The sequence below is a fragment of the Budorcas taxicolor genome, chromosome 16 (assembly GCF_023091745.1).
Source record: "Budorcas taxicolor isolate Tak-1 chromosome 16, Takin1.1, whole genome shotgun sequence".
NCBI classification, from domain to species: Eukaryota; Metazoa; Chordata; class Mammalia; order Artiodactyla; family Bovidae; genus Budorcas; species Budorcas taxicolor.
In genome coordinates, this window is record NC_068925.1 from 71,543,208 (window position 1) to 71,559,475 (window position 16,268).

The 16,268-nt window shown below is 52.4% G+C and overlaps 1 protein-coding gene across 1 annotated transcript in view; it reads right to left on the reverse strand.

Moving 5' to 3' along the window:
* VASH2 (vasohibin 2) overlaps positions 1 to 16,268 on the reverse strand; it is a 36,824-nt gene that overhangs the window by 7,908 nt on the left and 12,648 nt on the right. The window contains exons 3-6 of the mRNA XM_052653974.1: positions 15,868 to 15,924; positions 15,035 to 15,109; positions 8,305 to 8,686; positions 5,566 to 5,681 (exon numbers count right to left, since the gene is read on the reverse strand). Coding sequence (XP_052509934.1) covers positions 5,566 to 5,681; positions 8,305 to 8,686; positions 15,035 to 15,109; positions 15,868 to 15,924 — 630 coding nt within the window. The remainder of the gene's footprint in view (positions 1 to 5,565; positions 5,682 to 8,304; positions 8,687 to 15,034; positions 15,110 to 15,867; positions 15,925 to 16,268) is intronic.

The window sequence follows — 16,268 nt, forward strand, 5'->3', positions numbered from 1 at the left end:
AGCCCCAGATGCAAGAGGGGGGTGGGCGGGGGACACAAAACCACTAAAATTATCCACACGCACAGACGGGCTGGGATCCCACAGCTGAGGAGCCTCCTGGCTGTTATGGTAACTCTTCCCTCTTGGGGCCACTCCCCAGCTTCACGGCGGCACCCGCCACATTTAGAAATGACTTGGCGGCCTTAAGTAATGCTGAAATAACAACATAGTAAGAGTCACCAGCTGAGACATTGCTTTGCCAACCAAGGTGTATCTATCAAGGCTATGGTTTTTCCAGTGGTCATGTATGGATGTGAGAGTTGGACTGTGAAGAAAGCTGAGCGCCGAAGAATTGCTTTTGAACTGTGGTGTTGGAGAAGACTCTTGAGAGTCCCTTGGACTGCAAGGAGGTCCAACCAGTCCATCCTAAAGGAGCTCAGTCCTAGGTGTTCTTTGGAAGGACTGATACTAAAGCTGAAACTCCAGTACTTTGGCCACCTCATGCGAAGAGTTGACTCACTGGAAAAGACCCTGATGCTGGGAGGGATTGGGGGCAGGAGGAGAAGGGGACGACAGAGGATCAGATGGCTGGATGGCATCACTGACTTGATGGACATGAGTTTGAGTGAATTCCGGGAGTTGGTGATGGACAGGGAGGCCTGGCGCTTTGTGATTCATGGGGTCGCAAGGAGTCGGACACGACTGAGCGACTGAACTGAACTGAACTGAACTGAACAGTCACCAAACCCTTCCTGGTCCTGATCAGGGTAGGCACTAAGAGGTCTGGAGTTTGTTACTAGATCATAACCACATTTGTCACTTTCTCGTTTCCTCGCCCAAAAGCCAGATTACCTGGAGAAAAGCCTGCTTGGGGAAGGCCATGGGTAGAGGCTGGGAAGCTGCTTTTCTCCAGACACACCTCTAGGAACCAGGCTGTCCTGGGTCCCAGTCTGTTGCACTGGCGGAAGCTGGGATCTGGAGAGGGAGGGAGGAGCTTGGTGCTCGGTGCATCTCGTGGTCCCCAGCAACCACAGCCTTCATGTTACTCTCATCTCCTGCATCTCTCTTCCCTCTCTTCTTGCATGGGGGCCCCATCATCCCTCATCCCACCCTGCAATCCGGAAGTCAGGGTTAAGGAGGAACCATGGAAGAGACGCTGCCATCCTTGTGATGTCTCCATGTGTGCGTGCTAAGTCGCTTCAGTCGTGTCCGACTCTTTGAGACTCCATGGATGGTAGCCCGCCAGGTTCCTCTGTCCATAGGATTCTCCTGGCAAGAATACTGGAGCGGGTTGCTGTGCCCTCCTCCAGGAGATCTTCCCGACCTAAGGATCGAACCTGTGTCTCTCTCTTAAGTCTCCTGCATTGGCGGGCAGGTTCTTTACCACTAGCGCTACCTGGGAAGCCCTTGTGATGCCTCCATCCACTGTGAAACTCGAGCCAAGACGCTTGCCCCACAGATTCCTCTCCTGGCCTCCAATCGCCGGGAGCAGAGAAAAGCAGCAGCGGGAGCTTCCACCACCAAGAATCACCATGGTCTTACTGGACTTGCTCACATCAGAGTGTCCACAGGAACCCACAGGCCACCTGGGCTCCCTGGCTGGTCAAGCAACCAAGGCCACCTGATCCTGGGTGTGGGCCAGAACCAGCCCCCCCAAAATTCTGGCCCTAGGGAAGAGTTTATGAAGACCCCTGGGAGTCAGGGCTCAGCCCAGGAGAAGGAGCTGCCAGGAGGGGTCATGAGTCTCAGGGGATCTGAGGCTGGTTGCAGCCCCTCTTCATCATTTTGGAAATGTCTACATTTCCACTTAACCAAGAGCCATCACCTCTGTGCTCCTGGGGCCTGCCTGGCTGGAGCCGGAACCAGTTCAGGGAATGAAGAGGGGTGATGGACTTGAACCGCACTTCCCCACAGGTCTTCCTTCCTGACCTCTTGATGACTACTGCCCTCTACCCAGTCTTCCTCCCCATTCCCAGGCCCACTCCCAGGCCTCGGGAGGGCAGGCGGGGGAGGGCAGGGGGCCCTGACACTCGAGGGTGGCTATGTACTCGCATCCGTGGCAATCTAACAGCTGTCCGCTGCAGGCGCCGGCATGCTCGCTTGCCTTGGCTGCGTGACAGAGTAGCCGGAGACGAGGGCAGGGGCATGGCCTGGGCGATGACTGAGGTCGGGACTTCTCTCTCTGGCCCCCAGGAGAAGGATCCATTGGGTTCCTCCCAGGGTGACTTCAGTGGGGCCCAACCACAGGGCCACGCCAGGGCCACACCCTCTGACTTCACAACAGCAACCTCATTACCCAGGGGCCCAGGCAGGACTAGGCAGGGCTGAGTCCCTGATCCACGCTCGATGGCCTTATCTGCCCCTCTCAGCAGACCCAGGACCTTTGAGACTTGACGTTCTGTTATATTTTGAAGGTCAAGCCCCAAATCGGTTCTCCCACAATGACTGACCAGACGCTGGCTCTCCAGGTGGCATCCCTAGACCAGCAGCACCAGGATCACCGGGGACTCGTTAGAAGGGCACCTTCTCAGGCCCCGGCCCAGATCTGCTGCGTCAGAACCGCTGGGGGTGGGGCCGGGCAATCTATGTTAACAAACCCTCCTCCTAGTGCTCAAGCATTAAAGTGAAAGTCGCTCACTCATGTCCGAGTCTTTGTGACCCCATGGACAGAGGAGCCTGTCCATGGAATTCTCCAGGCAAGGATACTGGGAGTGAGGTAGCCATTCCCTTCTCCAGGGGATCTTCCCGACCCAAGGATAGAACCCAGGTCTCCTGCATTGCAAGCAGATTCTTAACTGTCTGAGCCGCAGGGAGGCCCCGTGAACAGGGTTATATGATGCTTCCATGTCTCCTCAGCTGGGCCCCATGTGCCCATTTTCCACTCTGTACTGATAAGCCTCTTCCCGACTCGCACCAGATAACTCGGGCTCCCTCACAGCAGCATCAGAGCCACGTGATATATGGTGTCACCTTCTGCCGCCTCAGCGCCCCTAAGCCCTTCCGCGCTGTCCTTGGTGTGCATAGGCGGATGCCTTCACGCCGGCCCTTTCTCCCACTCTCTATTTCTTCCCCATTTCCTATGCTGGGTTGTCTTCTCGCACACTCAGGACCCTGACATGACTTCTTCTTTTCCGCTCTCTTTCTGCTTTCTTTCCTGGCAAACTGATCCAGCTGTTGTTTCAACTGTCCCTTCTAAGTAGACGGCTCTAAAAGCAGGATCTCTATTCCCCAACACCCTTGAACTCGATATCTGCATTTTCAGCAGCTTCTTTGACGTTCCGCCTAACCCCCACCTCCGATGCCTAAGAAGCACCTCAAAGCCCATGGTCCAAATTCAAACTCCCTTCTTCCTCCACTCAAACTAGCACCAACACCACGACCATCACCAGCCGCTTGTCTTCCCAACTTTTGTCTCTACAACCAGCTTCTAAGATCGTATGGGCTTTACCATCCCTGGGCAATCACAGTAAATTTTTGCAGTTAAAGATGTAATCTGCCTTGGACTGCAAAGCTCCTGTGGATCCAAGTAAAATGATCCCAACAGGAATTGCCTTAAAAACCAACAACGGCCATCCTGTGCAAAAATCCAAGCAGATAGAACACCTAGGGTTTCCTGGGCCCTGGATGCCAGAGTCTCAGGGGTAGAGCAAGACTTTATGGACTGTGCAACGTTTGCTGAAGAGTTGAGAGCTCCTCAGGAGAGGACTCAGGCCTCCACGGGCAGTCAGGATAACCAAGCAGATTAAAGGCTACCCTCCCTCAGTCCAGGGGTCACCAGATAGATTTCCGTTTTGGGTGGGGCCCCTTACACTCTGCCCAGTGACCCTCTGGGAAGGGCTTCCAGGTCCCTAGTCCTCTGAGACCACAGCTGCTTTGTTCAGTGACAGTAATGAATGGCTGCTTGAATCAGAGAGGACAGACAGGGCGAGCATCAGGATCAAGGGTGCTGCCCAGCATCAGGGGCAGGAATAGGGTCAGAGGCCATGTATGATAGGTCTAAAGCCACCCTGCTCCCTAAAAGGACAAACCTACATTGAAACCACCGGGAGTTACTGTATAACACAGGGAATTCAACATGTCCCACTCTGTGACAACCCAGAGGGGTGGGATGGGGTGGGAGGGGGGTGAGGGGGAAGGTTCAAGAAGAAGGGGACACATATACTTATGGCTGATTCACGTTGTTGTATGGCAGTAGCCAACACAATATTGTAAAGCAATTATCCTCCAATTAAAACTTTTTAGAAAAAGAAACCACTCTGACCTTCAGTTATAGGAGCACCCACCCCTCCCAGTTGGTCATTCCTCCCCTTTGAAACCCTGGGCTCCGGTCCCAAGACCTTCCCGGCTGCTGGTGCAGAAGCCTGGGACTGGCAGTGGGAGGCGGAACAGAGATGAACAGGAAAACTTCCCTGGAAATGACAGTACTTCATCCTGTCCTCTTCTTCCCCAAACTGAAGCAACGCTCTCCTCCCCCACCACCTTCCCAGAGTCAAGAGGCCGGGTTCCAGCCCCAGTTCTGTCGCTGGCCAGTTACACGACACAGCACAGAATCTTTTGTGCCCTGGTTCCTTCCTCTGAAAAGCAAACTGTGAAACTCTCTCCTCGCACTACAGGAATGCTGTGACAACAACAACCTACTGTGTAACACAGTTCAGCATCCACAAATCGCTCTTAGCACATCTTCTAACCTGAGCTTACAGCACCTTGTGAGATAGGCAAGAAAAGCATTCTGATCCTCTTTGACGCACAAGGAAACTAAGACGCCCCCAAGCATTTGCCCAGGCTGCAAGGCGAATGGGAGCGCGTGCTGGGGGCCCTGTGCCCCGGACCCCTGGGTCCCCGCATGGGGAGAACCCGTGTGACAGACACAGCAGGCCACTGGTATTCATCAAGGCAGTATTTTTTTTTCCCAGAGTACTTATGGCCCACGTATTTGCCGGGGGATCATCACTGGCTACTTTGGGCAGCCTCAGCATCTCCAACTGTCATTTCTTAAGTGGATCACTTTGATCTAAGAAGGAAGCGAGGAGTCACCAGCTCCGAGGCTAAAACAGAGGAGGATACAGCCAGCCAAGGAGAGAGGAGAGGCCAAGCGTTGTTTCTGATGCCATCCACAGAGGGCAATTGCACTTTCTACTGGGCACAGAGGGCTAAGGTTCTATTAACAGGCAAGTTCATCCCTTCTAACGGTCTCAATTTTGGGGTGAGAGAACGTGAGCCCAGAAAGGTTGCATGACACGTTTAAGGCCCCACAGCTCCCTAAGCAGCTGAGCTGGCTCCAGACCCAGGCTTCCTAACTCTAAGCCCAGGGCTCCTTCCAGGCTCTTCTCCATCTCACAGCATCTGGGGCTTATCCCTCCAGCTGTCTCTACATCTGACCATCAGGAAGGTGAGAGCACTGGCGGGGGGGTGGGGGGGGGTGACGTGCATGGGGGACCTTTGCTGTCAGAGATGTCCCCCATGCAAGAGGCCCATCTCTTGGAGATCACCATTTGGTTCGAATGCCAAGCCCAGGACAACCCCACGAGTGTATGTGCTGGGCCTTGAGGTGGGGAGTGGCGGTGGGGAGGGGAGGGTACTACTCACGACTTGTCTCGCCTGCCGAGCCGTCTCGGGGGGCTTGCCTGCCTCCTGCGGGGGGACAAGGATTTCCCCCGGCTTCTCACTTGGGTTGGAGAGTGGGCACTTGCAGGTTTCAGGATCTGGAGGAGATAGGAGGAGTCACCGCGCTGGCTCCCCAGGGACCCTCCCCGTGCCTTCCTAAAGCCCAGCATCCCAGCCCTGCCCACTCGTCATCCCATGCTGCCCAAGGCCCTGGGCTGGAAGACTTCTGAGAGGAGGTCTGAGCCACCCAGGTGCCTCTCTCATGAGGCACCTTGCTGCAGCTAGAGAAAGCTGGAGTGAAGCAACAAAGACCCAGCACAACCAAAAATAAAGAAATAAATAATGAAATTATTTAAAAAGTCAAAAAAAGAAAAAGAAAAGCCAAGAAAGTCTTGGGCAAACCAGGATGAGTGGGTCACCCTGCTGTATAATTTATCAGATTACACGGAGTCACGTTTTATCCTGGGTTTGCTTTGTGAGTTGCAAAGCCCTGGGGCATAAAATTCTGACCTGGTGTCACGAAGTCACCACAAGAAGCAGAGGGGCCACTGCTCAGAGGATGACAGGATGACCCTGTGCCCCTTCCCCCGTATCAGACAGCCCAGTGCCTCAGCCTCCTGGGGCTGTTTGGTTGCTCAGTAAATTTCCCTCTTGTGAATACAAAGTCCCATCCATGTTGCCCCAGAAGCCAGTTTGTTCTTCCCTGGATCCTTCCACCCCACACACATGTGCATGCGTGCTAAGTCGCTTCAGTCGTGTCCGATTCTTTGCGACCCTATGGATGGTAGGCCACCAGGTTCCTCTGTCCATGGGATTCTCCAGGCAAGAATACTGCAGTGGGTTGCTGTGCCCTCCTCCAGGGATCGAACCCTCTTCTCTTGCATCTGACATCTCCTGCATTGGCAGGCAGGTTCTTAGTCGCTAGTACCACCCAGGAAGTCCACATGCATGCACAGAGTGGGTTCAAAGGATCAAGAATCTCCATTCCAGGGAATTCCCGGGTGGTCCAGTGGTCAGAACCCCACACGTTCACTGCAGTGGGCCCAGGTTTGATCCCTGGTCAGGGAGCTAAGATCCCACATGCTCATGGTGTGGCTAGGAAACAAAAAGAAATCTCCATTCTTGCAAGTGCTACCAAGAGAAGATGATGAGTCCTCAGGTGCTAACCACAACCAAGCCTAAATTCGGCATCATCACTTTCTCCTGTGGGCCTCGGTGTAGACACAGCCCTCAGTGACTCCACAAGGCCCTGAGGGGCAAGGACAAGCAGGCATCCTGTCCCCTCGGCAGTGACGCGGGCGCTTATGAAACTACAGCAGGACGTCTGCTCCTTTGTTTGCTATTGTGACACCAGGTCAGAATTTTATGCCAAGGGCTTTGCAACTCACAAAGCAAACCCGAGATAAAACATGACTCGGTATAATCTGATAAATTATGCAGCAGGGTGACCCACTCATCCTGGTTTGCCTGCGACTTCCTTGGCTTTTCTAATTTTTTTTAAATCATTTCATTATTTATCCATTTATTTGTGCTACGTGCTGGCTTTCTCTAGCTGGAGCAAGCAGGGAAGTTGCCACCTTCCAGTCGCAGTGTGTGGGCTTCTCCGTGCAGGGGCTTCTCGTGCTGCAGAGCTCCGGCTCTAGGGCGCCCGGGTCTCGGCAGTGGAGGCTCTCGGGCTCTAGAGCTGAGGCTCAGTAGCTGTGGGGCACAGACTTGGAATCTTCCCAGACCAGGAATTGAACCCATGTTTCCTGCACTGGCAGGCAGATTCTTAGCCCCTGAACCACCAGGGAAGTTCCTTTCTTGGCTTTAAATGCTCCAAATCTCATGTCCTTGAAAAGCCCTCAGTCTCAGGGAAACTGAGATGATTGCCCGCTCTTATTACTAGGACAAAACAGAACAAAACTGGAGCCTTAGTATACAGTGATGAACAGTTTCGATGAACTCACAGAAGGAACTACAGGCCAAGACTTTGCTTCAGCTGCAACACCCACATGGACTTTAGCTCTGGTTTTTAAAGTAGTAACTGCAAAGAAACTTAAATTGTCCATGTCAAAAATCAAATCTGATAGGGCCCACATGGGGTCTCATTGATAAGATGGCTCGTTATGTCGACCTGGCAAACAAATAATAAATCACAGTGATCTGTGAGACCAAATTGCCCAAATGGCATCCTGTTATCTCACGGGTGCCTATCTTCTCCAAGCTGCAAGACCACCAGATTCCAGACCTCTGGCTATGCGACCACCCCTTCAGAGAATTTTTCATTGGTGGGGTATAAGAAGGACTCCATCAGAAAGGGAGAATGCTGGTTCTCCTTAAAAGCCAGTCACCCTCTCTGTTCCCTCTAATAAATTTCCTTTTTTTTTTTACCTAACTGCTGGGCTCGCTCTCTTTCCCTGCAACTGCCTTACAAAATCCTTTACAAATTTATTATTATTATATTTTTTTGGCCACACCACGTGGCATGTGGGATTTTAGTTCCCTGACCAGGAATTGAACTTGTGCTCTCTGCAGTGGAAGCTTGAATTCTTAACCACTGGACTGTCATGGAAGTCCCCAAAATTATTTAAAAGGGTGGCTACTAAGCAAGATAACCTCGAGAAACTGTTGGCCATCTCAGAAACACAGGGCACGTGGCAAGAGAGAGAGACAGAGAGAAAGAGAGAGGAAAAATGAAAGAAGGGTCTTGCATCCCTTATCTGCCTCCCCTGCACTGACCTTCATCCTCATGTCCCTGGCGTATTTCTCCAGCTCCTTCCTTATGTCAGCCCTCAACATTTTTGAGACATTGAGGACCAGCTGCTTCCACTCAATGGGCTGGAAGCTATGAGGCTCGTGGGGGACATACAGTCCGATCTTGACCTTCTTGACTGTGTGAAGATACTTCTTGTAGGAGTCTTCAAAGTCAAAGATGAGGTCACTCAGAGTCCGAAAGGTCAATGGCTTGTCCATCAGCTCAGCCCTTCGGCTCATGCCCAGCGAGCCATAGCGGCCGTTGCAATAAATCCCCAGCACAACGTGGTGAAAGTAGTTTCCTGAGAAGTAGGTTTTAAAGCTGATGGGGAATCGCTCGATGGAAGGCTGTCCGTTCGTTAAGTATCTTAAGACAATCTGAGTCAAGGAAGAGAAAAGAGGCCTTGAAGATACCAGAACTTGCACTCCCACACGGCCAGGGGATCCACTCCTCTGCCTCTGAGCAGACCCAGACCTCATCTTTCCAGATCAATCCTCTTATAAAGGATTTACTCACTATCTTTGAGATACCTGCTGTCTGCTGCACACCAAACCAAATTTTATGGGACAAAGAGTGAAGAGTTCTTTTCTTCCTTAGCAATTAAATAAATACAGGCACAACCACCACAAGGTACTTTTTCTTTACTTGGTGCTCTACAGGTGATGACGAGCTATTAAAAGTCGGTTTATGCCACTGGAATGATGTCTCAGTCATTAATTCTGACTCGGGTATGTGGGGCAGACCAGGAATCAAAGGCCTCCGATACGGTGCGGGGAGAAATGATGACCAGAATCAAGGCAAGGCAGTGGAGACGGAAAAGACCCAGAGCAACTGATGGAAACGGAAGGGACAGGATGGTGTCAGGACACGTCATACCCGCACCTCGCCTGCTCCTCTCACTGGCCCTGGCACACCCATGCCAGCAGCCGTGGGTACCACCGGAGAGCTGCCTGCAACACCCAACCCCCGGGCTCCCCTCAGTCCCCAGACCACCTGGGACAGAGCTCAGCCCTCTCCACGGACTGGCTCACTGGGATCGAGCCATCCAGTCTCTATTAACTCAGTTTGGGCTCAGCAACTCCACAGCGTACAGCTTCAAGTAACTGCCCCACAGACTCCAAACGCTGCAACGCTGGACAAGAGGCACCACATCCTCAGGTCTATATCCAAGTCTCTGGACAGTCCTGGTGTGGCTATGGTGCCTCACAGATCCAGCTCTTCTGAAGAGAGACACTAAAAATCCAGATACTCTCTGCTGAAAACTGCTGGTGTCACCAGGCCTTTGCTAAAGTAAGTAACAAGCCAGGCTCTTAACATGGTGCACGCGTGCACGCTAAGTCACTTCAGTCGTGTCCGACTCTTTGCCACCCACCCCATGGACCGTAGCCTGCCTGGCTCCTCTGTCCATGGGATTCTCCAGGCAAGAATACTGGAGTGGGTTGCCATGCCCTCCTCCAGGGGATCTTCCTGACCCAGGGATCAAACTCGTGTCTGTTACAGCTACCTGCACTGGCAGGCGGGTTCTTTACCAGTGGTGCCACCTAGGAAGCTGGCTTGTGCATGCTAAGTGTTAATATTTGGTTAGTGGGTACAGTTCTCTACTCTCTGGGAACTTGTCTTCACTGTTTCTTATCTCTGCTCCAATTCACTTTCTACATGGTGGCCAGAATGACCTATTGAAGCCAAAATGCAGCACATGTCCTTCTTTTACTGAAGTTTTCAGTGTCTCTCACCTTCTCCAGGACTTAGTCCAAATCCCTCCGCAAAGTCTGCCATGATTCAGCCCCTGCTCACCATCCGCTGTACCGTCTCATCTCTCCCACACACTGACCTACAGCTGATCTGTGAAAGCTTTTTTTTTTTTCGTGGCTGCACAGCTTGCAGGATCTTAGTTCCCCAACCAGGAATTGAACCAGCACCCTTGGCAGCGAAAGCGCAGAATCCTAACCCCTGGACCGCCGGGGAATTCCCGACCCATGACATTTTTGCAGAATACACCCCAAGACCATAAAGAGTCCACAGATCTATGCCCACTGCCCTCAGCACATGTGTTCCCCCAGAATATGAAGTCAAATATAACTGAAAATCTTAAATGACCTTTAGATTACATCTGACTCATCGGAAAAGACTCTGATGCTGGGAAAGATTAAATGCAAAAGGAGAAGGGGGGAGCAGAGGATGAGATGATTATAGTATCACCAACTCAACGGACATGAATTTGAGCAAACTCTGGGAGACAGTGGAGGACAGAGGAGCCTGGTGGGCTACAGTCCATGGCGTCACAAGGTCAGACATGACTTAGTGACTGAACAACACACACACACATTACAAAGCTATGAGACCAAAGCGACCTATGAAACGTGCAAAAATAAACCACTATACCCACTGTACACGACCTCAGGTCCCTATTTTAGTATAACTTCTTTTTTTGGCTTCTTGCAGGTCAGGGATTTAAACCTGGCAGAGATCTTTGGGGTCTCCCAAGAATCATGAGTGCTAAGGATGCTACGGACTTTCTCGCTTTTACACAGGCCACACCCCGACTGGAAGAGCCTCACTTCCTGGTTGTGATACCTTCCCTGACCTTCCTGGGTGTGGATGAAATCCCCTGCATCCCCTGCCAAGAGCTCCCAGAGCCCCTGGCGCTTATTCGCCCAGCACTGTGTGTAAGTGTTCGTATCTTACAAGGGCAGGAGTTGTACTTGGCATCCTGGGCCTCCCACAGGCTGAGCACACAGAAATGTCTGGTTAATGCTTGCTGAAAGGATGAACCTTACGTTGTGAGGATACATCTCCTTATGCTTAAAGGGAATGCATTCGACAGAGAAAGACAAACACTGGATTTCACCTACGTGTGGAATCCAAAAACCACAACATACCAGTAAGCATAGCAAAAAAGAAGCAAGACTCACAGGTGCAGAAAAGAAACTAGTAGGTACCAGCAGGGGGAAGGGGCAACATGGGGATGGGAAGTGGGGAGGAACAAGCTGTTGGGTGTAAGACCGGCTCAAGAGTGTACTATACGGCACTGGGAAGGGAGACAATATTTTGTAGTGACTGTAAATGGAAAGTAGCCTTTAAATTTATATTAAATTATTAGCTTTTAATTTATATTAAAAATTTTCAAATAAAAGTAATTTAAAAAAAAAAAAAAAAGGACTGCACAGGGGATAGAGCTGGCTCTGGCATAGGAAGTAGTGTTTGTTACACTGACTTAACTGAGGAGTGCCCTTGTTCCAGCCCCTGAATATTCACTGGAAGGACTGATGCTGAAGCTGAAGCTCCAATACTTTGGCCACCTGATGGGAAGAGCTGACACATTAGAAAAGACCCTGATGCTGGGAAAGACTGAGCTCAGGAGGAGAAGGGGACAACAGAGGATGAGGTGGCTGGATGGCATCACCGACTCGATGAACATGAGCTTGAGCAAGCTCCGGGAGTTGGTGATGGACAGGGAAGCCTGGCCTGCTGCAGTCTATGAGGTGGCAAAGAATCAGACACGACTGAGTGACTGAACTGAAGTTGCGAATATGTCACTACAATTCTTAGAAACCCTGCGTTTGCAATATATATGTCAAGTCATTACGGTGTACATTTTAAACTTACACAGTGCTCTAAGTCAATGTTATCTCAGTAAAACTGAAAAAACCCACCCCAGTGCAATCCGTGCTGAGAGAGAGGAATCCCAGCCACCTCAGGGAGAGCAGAGAAGAGGCCTCGGTGTGACCACACCAGGATTCCTACGGGACAAGCAGTCAGTCAAGGGGAGAAGAGAGAGTGGGGAGTGACTGGAGGGACCACTAGCCAGCCCATCCTGTGACGAGTCATCACTCATTCAGAACTGCTCCATCACTCCAGCAATCAATGGGACCTGGAGTCTCTGTGAACCGAGAGGGAGGGGACTAGAAGGTTTGGATGAGGACTGGGAAGTAGCCTGAGCTTTTCTTGGGAAAAGAGCAGCAGTGCCCCCAGCCTAGGGAGGTTCGGCCCAGCACCCAGCCTGCTGGGGCGATGCCCACCCCACCCCCCCGCCGCCTCTGATAATACAGCTGTTACCGGAGAAACCCTACACTTGAGCCCCAGGATTAAGCCCCAGCAGGGCCAATGGGCCCCCCCCAAAGAAGTGCCATGACCCCCAAGGCTCGCTGTCTCCAGCACGATCACAAAACCAAGATCAAAAGAAGTGGCCCATCACGAATGAATCCTGAACTCCACGCTCACGTCAAACAGGAGGAAAATAAGGACAAGATGACGGACACAGGGTTCCAAGAAGCAGCCGAGTCGACCTATTTCAGAGTCGTCAACGCACCCCTCGTCCCCCAGGACCTGCGAAGGACCTGTGGGAGGCAGACGGATGACCCGAGTTGGCCCTTGGCTGTGCCCGGGAGGAAAGCAGGCCACAGGGACGCTGACGGAGCAAAGACAAAGAAGCCGTCGCTTTTAGAATCCAGCTCTGTGTCTCTTGTCTATGCGGGAGTCAAATTTCCCTGAGTTCGGCAGTATTTCTCCATCCTCCCTCCACTTCTCCAAAATGACACATCGGTAAGAACAAAAGAGAGACAGAGCAGGCTGCCTCTGATCCGGACAGGCGCAGGGGCTGGCCACAGGTACAGCCCCCCAGCCCCAAGGGTTTTAAGCAACTCCAGGAACCTAAGCTAATTTCCACTTGGACTGATGCAATTTCACGGCGACAAGACTACCGCGTACAGGACTGTCGTGTGACGCCAGATGACCTCTGTCCACGGGCCCCGCGACCCCCACCAGCAGAGGGTCTGGAGGCAGCTGGCACCCACAGCGAGGGGCTCCTTCACCCACCACCATCAACTCCCCGACAACTGTTCGCCCATTAAACTTACAGGAGGCTCTGCCCAACAGCTGTGTGGACTCCTGCCTCCAAAGGGTGGGGCCTGGAGCCATCTGCTGTTCCCCGCCTCCCACCCCTGCCTTCCTGCTGGGCTCCCAGACACGTCCATCTCCCTAGTGGGGAGCAACGGGGAGGTATGACTGGGAGGGGTGGCCAAGGGCCTCCACGAGACTCAAGTTCCCATTCTTCAGGGGCGAGCCTGGGCACCTGTGGACAGTCGAGTTTCAGATCCGGCCAGACAGCGGTCTGCAGACGAGAGGGGCAAAGTTCCCTTCCCCATGAAGATGTTCGGGGGCCCGTAAAACGGACCAGACCCAGCCTACCGTCCCCAGTCCGAAGCCTCCCGTGACTTCCGAGTCTCCTCTCTCTCCTGGTTTCCTTTGCACTTCTCTTAACCGCCCTCCTCAGGTTCTGTCACAGGCTCCTTGTGTCCAACTAGAGCAGAAAACCCTGGGTGTCATCCCTGAAACCACGGCCACCCCGAACGCCCACCTGCAAGTTTCTATTTCCAGCGAGGACCCTCCTCCTGAGCGCCACAGTCTAATACACGACCCGACAGCCCACAGGCACCTCAAATTCAACACGACCAGATCGGAACTCACCTCCCCGTAACTCTGACCCTCCTGTCAGTCCTCCCTGTGGACAGGGGCATTACTATCTGATCACTCAATGTGCCAAACCAGAAATGCAGAGTCATGGCCTCTCTCTAGCTCTGCACATATGAGTCCCCGCATGGGGCTGAAGACACGTCCAACTCCCCTCCTCGACCTTCACGGCTACGTCTGAATTCAGGTCTGCGCTCGAGTCTCTCATCTTCCTCCCACCCATCTTCCACAGATGGTCAACTGATCCAGAAATCTGTACTCATGGACTTGCTTCTGCATCAATACCAGCTAATTCTCGGTCCCTGAGATCTTCTGAAACTGTCCCCTCAAAGCCATCCCCATGGCCAAGGCCATGGCTCAAGCACCGCCATCCCCCTCAGGGAACGGCTCCTCACTGGCTGCGCAGATGCAGTCTCGCCTTCCCCAGCTGCCCTTCCGTCCACCCCAAGAACTGTCTCTCCAGAGTGCACGCTCATCGTGCCCTGTCTCTACTCCAGAGATTTCGGCGGGGCTGCTCACTGTCTTTGGAAAAAGTCACCCTTCTCAGCACAGCACTCAAGGACCTACTGTCCTGACCTGGGGCCACCTCTCGAGCTCACGCCTGGCTGCATTCCCTTGGTCGGTTCACCCAAGCCGTCCGTCCCAGGATGGGGACTTCCTCTGCTTTTCTACCAGATCAGGTTCTACTGCCGCCACCACTAAGAAGTCAAGAGTCATCGTGGTTATTCTGGACTGTAGAATAACCTAGTGGAAAATGGAATGGGAAGTGTGAAGAGTCCAGACCCTGGTTTCAGCCTTATGTCCTGTAGGGTCCGGACACTACACTGCATGGACTGCCCCTCCACAGTCCACTAATTCTTCCTGCAGGTGGGTCTGAGTAATCCCATGGGCGTGTCCTTCCTGTTGCAATGCCAGGTAAACACAAAAAAATAATGACACACACGCTCTCACTAGTACCCCCGAAGCTAGACTTTTCCTCGTGACGAATGCGGTCTGGCCTGGGAGCCGGTCTCGAAGCAGGCTTCAGCTCACAGGTTACACTGAAGATGGCCGAGCAGCCAAGCTCTGATTTGGTTCAAGTCCAGATGGTGAAAGTTCAAGAGAAGCACCAGCGGAACTTGACAATTTCCTCCACGCAGATGACCAGCATCATCTCTGAGGACCTAGGATGCGAAAGGCACAACCAGCCCAGAGTGATGCTACCATCTACAGAGCACATTTAAACTCACATTCCTTAAAGGATACATGCCCAGGATGACAGCTTCAAGGCATTTGATAGGCAGGGACTCCCGAGTCATTTCTTTAGCTGTTTCCATTAACCTGTAGGGTAGAGCACAAGGAAGGATCTCAGGTTCTTTTAATCATGCAGTTGGTCTGTGTGTCAACCCACAAGTCTCCACGCTAGGCCCAGCATGCAGGAATACGGAGGAAAAGGGGAGAACTGGCCTTGCAGGAGGCTGGCAAAGTACTTGGCAGAACCAAAATTCCGAAATTCTCCACTCCCCTCTCCAAGAGGTAGTTTTGGGAGGTTGCATGCATGCATGCTAAGTCACTTCAGTCATGTTCGACTCTTTGCGATCCCATGGACTGTAACCCACCCGGCTCCTCTCTCTGTCCATGGGGATTCTGCGGGCAAGAACACTGGAGTGGGTTGCCATGCCCTCTTTCAGGGGCTCTTCCCAAACCAGGGATCGAACCCGGGTCTCCTGCATTGGTAGGTGGATTCTCTACCACCAGTGCCACCTGGGAAACCCTTTGTGAGGTTAGTGCCCCTTATCCACAGTACCCTCCTACTAACCCAGCACAAGGGATGTTACAAGGGAGCAAGTGAAAAAGGCCACAGAAAACAAATTTCAAACACCTCCCCCATCCCTGGGTTAGTCTCCACCACTGAGCTTGGCTGTCCAGAGTGGCTCAACTTAGTCTCACCTCCACCCTGGTCCTGGGGCAGCCCCACCCTCACCCCTTACGGACCAGAATGTTTGAGCACTGGGATAAAGGACCAAGAGTAGGAGAGAAAGATGACAGCTCTTAGACAGAAGCACAGTCTCCTGGTCCATAGACCATGCACCACTTACCCACTCAGCGGTCTCATCTTCCTAATTTCAAAGAACTGGGTCCCTGTATGATTGTATCTGTGTGAAGCACGTAAAGGGAAAGTGACAGAAAACTCCAAAGGCCCCAGTCATCCAACAGAAGAAACTATGCTTGATTTCTCAGAGGGATGAGAGAGTCAGGGGTTTCCAGGTGTCCAGTAGCCAGAATATCACCAACAGCGTCTTCCTCCTCACTGACCTGCCCTGGAGGCCCCAGAGCACCCTGGAACTTCAGACTAGCTCTTTTCAGTATGCTCTGTATTTTGTTTTGTTGACTGCATGTCTTAATTCACCTACTAAACTACAATCTCTTTGAGAGCTGGGACTGTTTCTCTGCCATCTTTGTATCACCCTGAAGCATGGCGCAAGTCCAACATATTCCA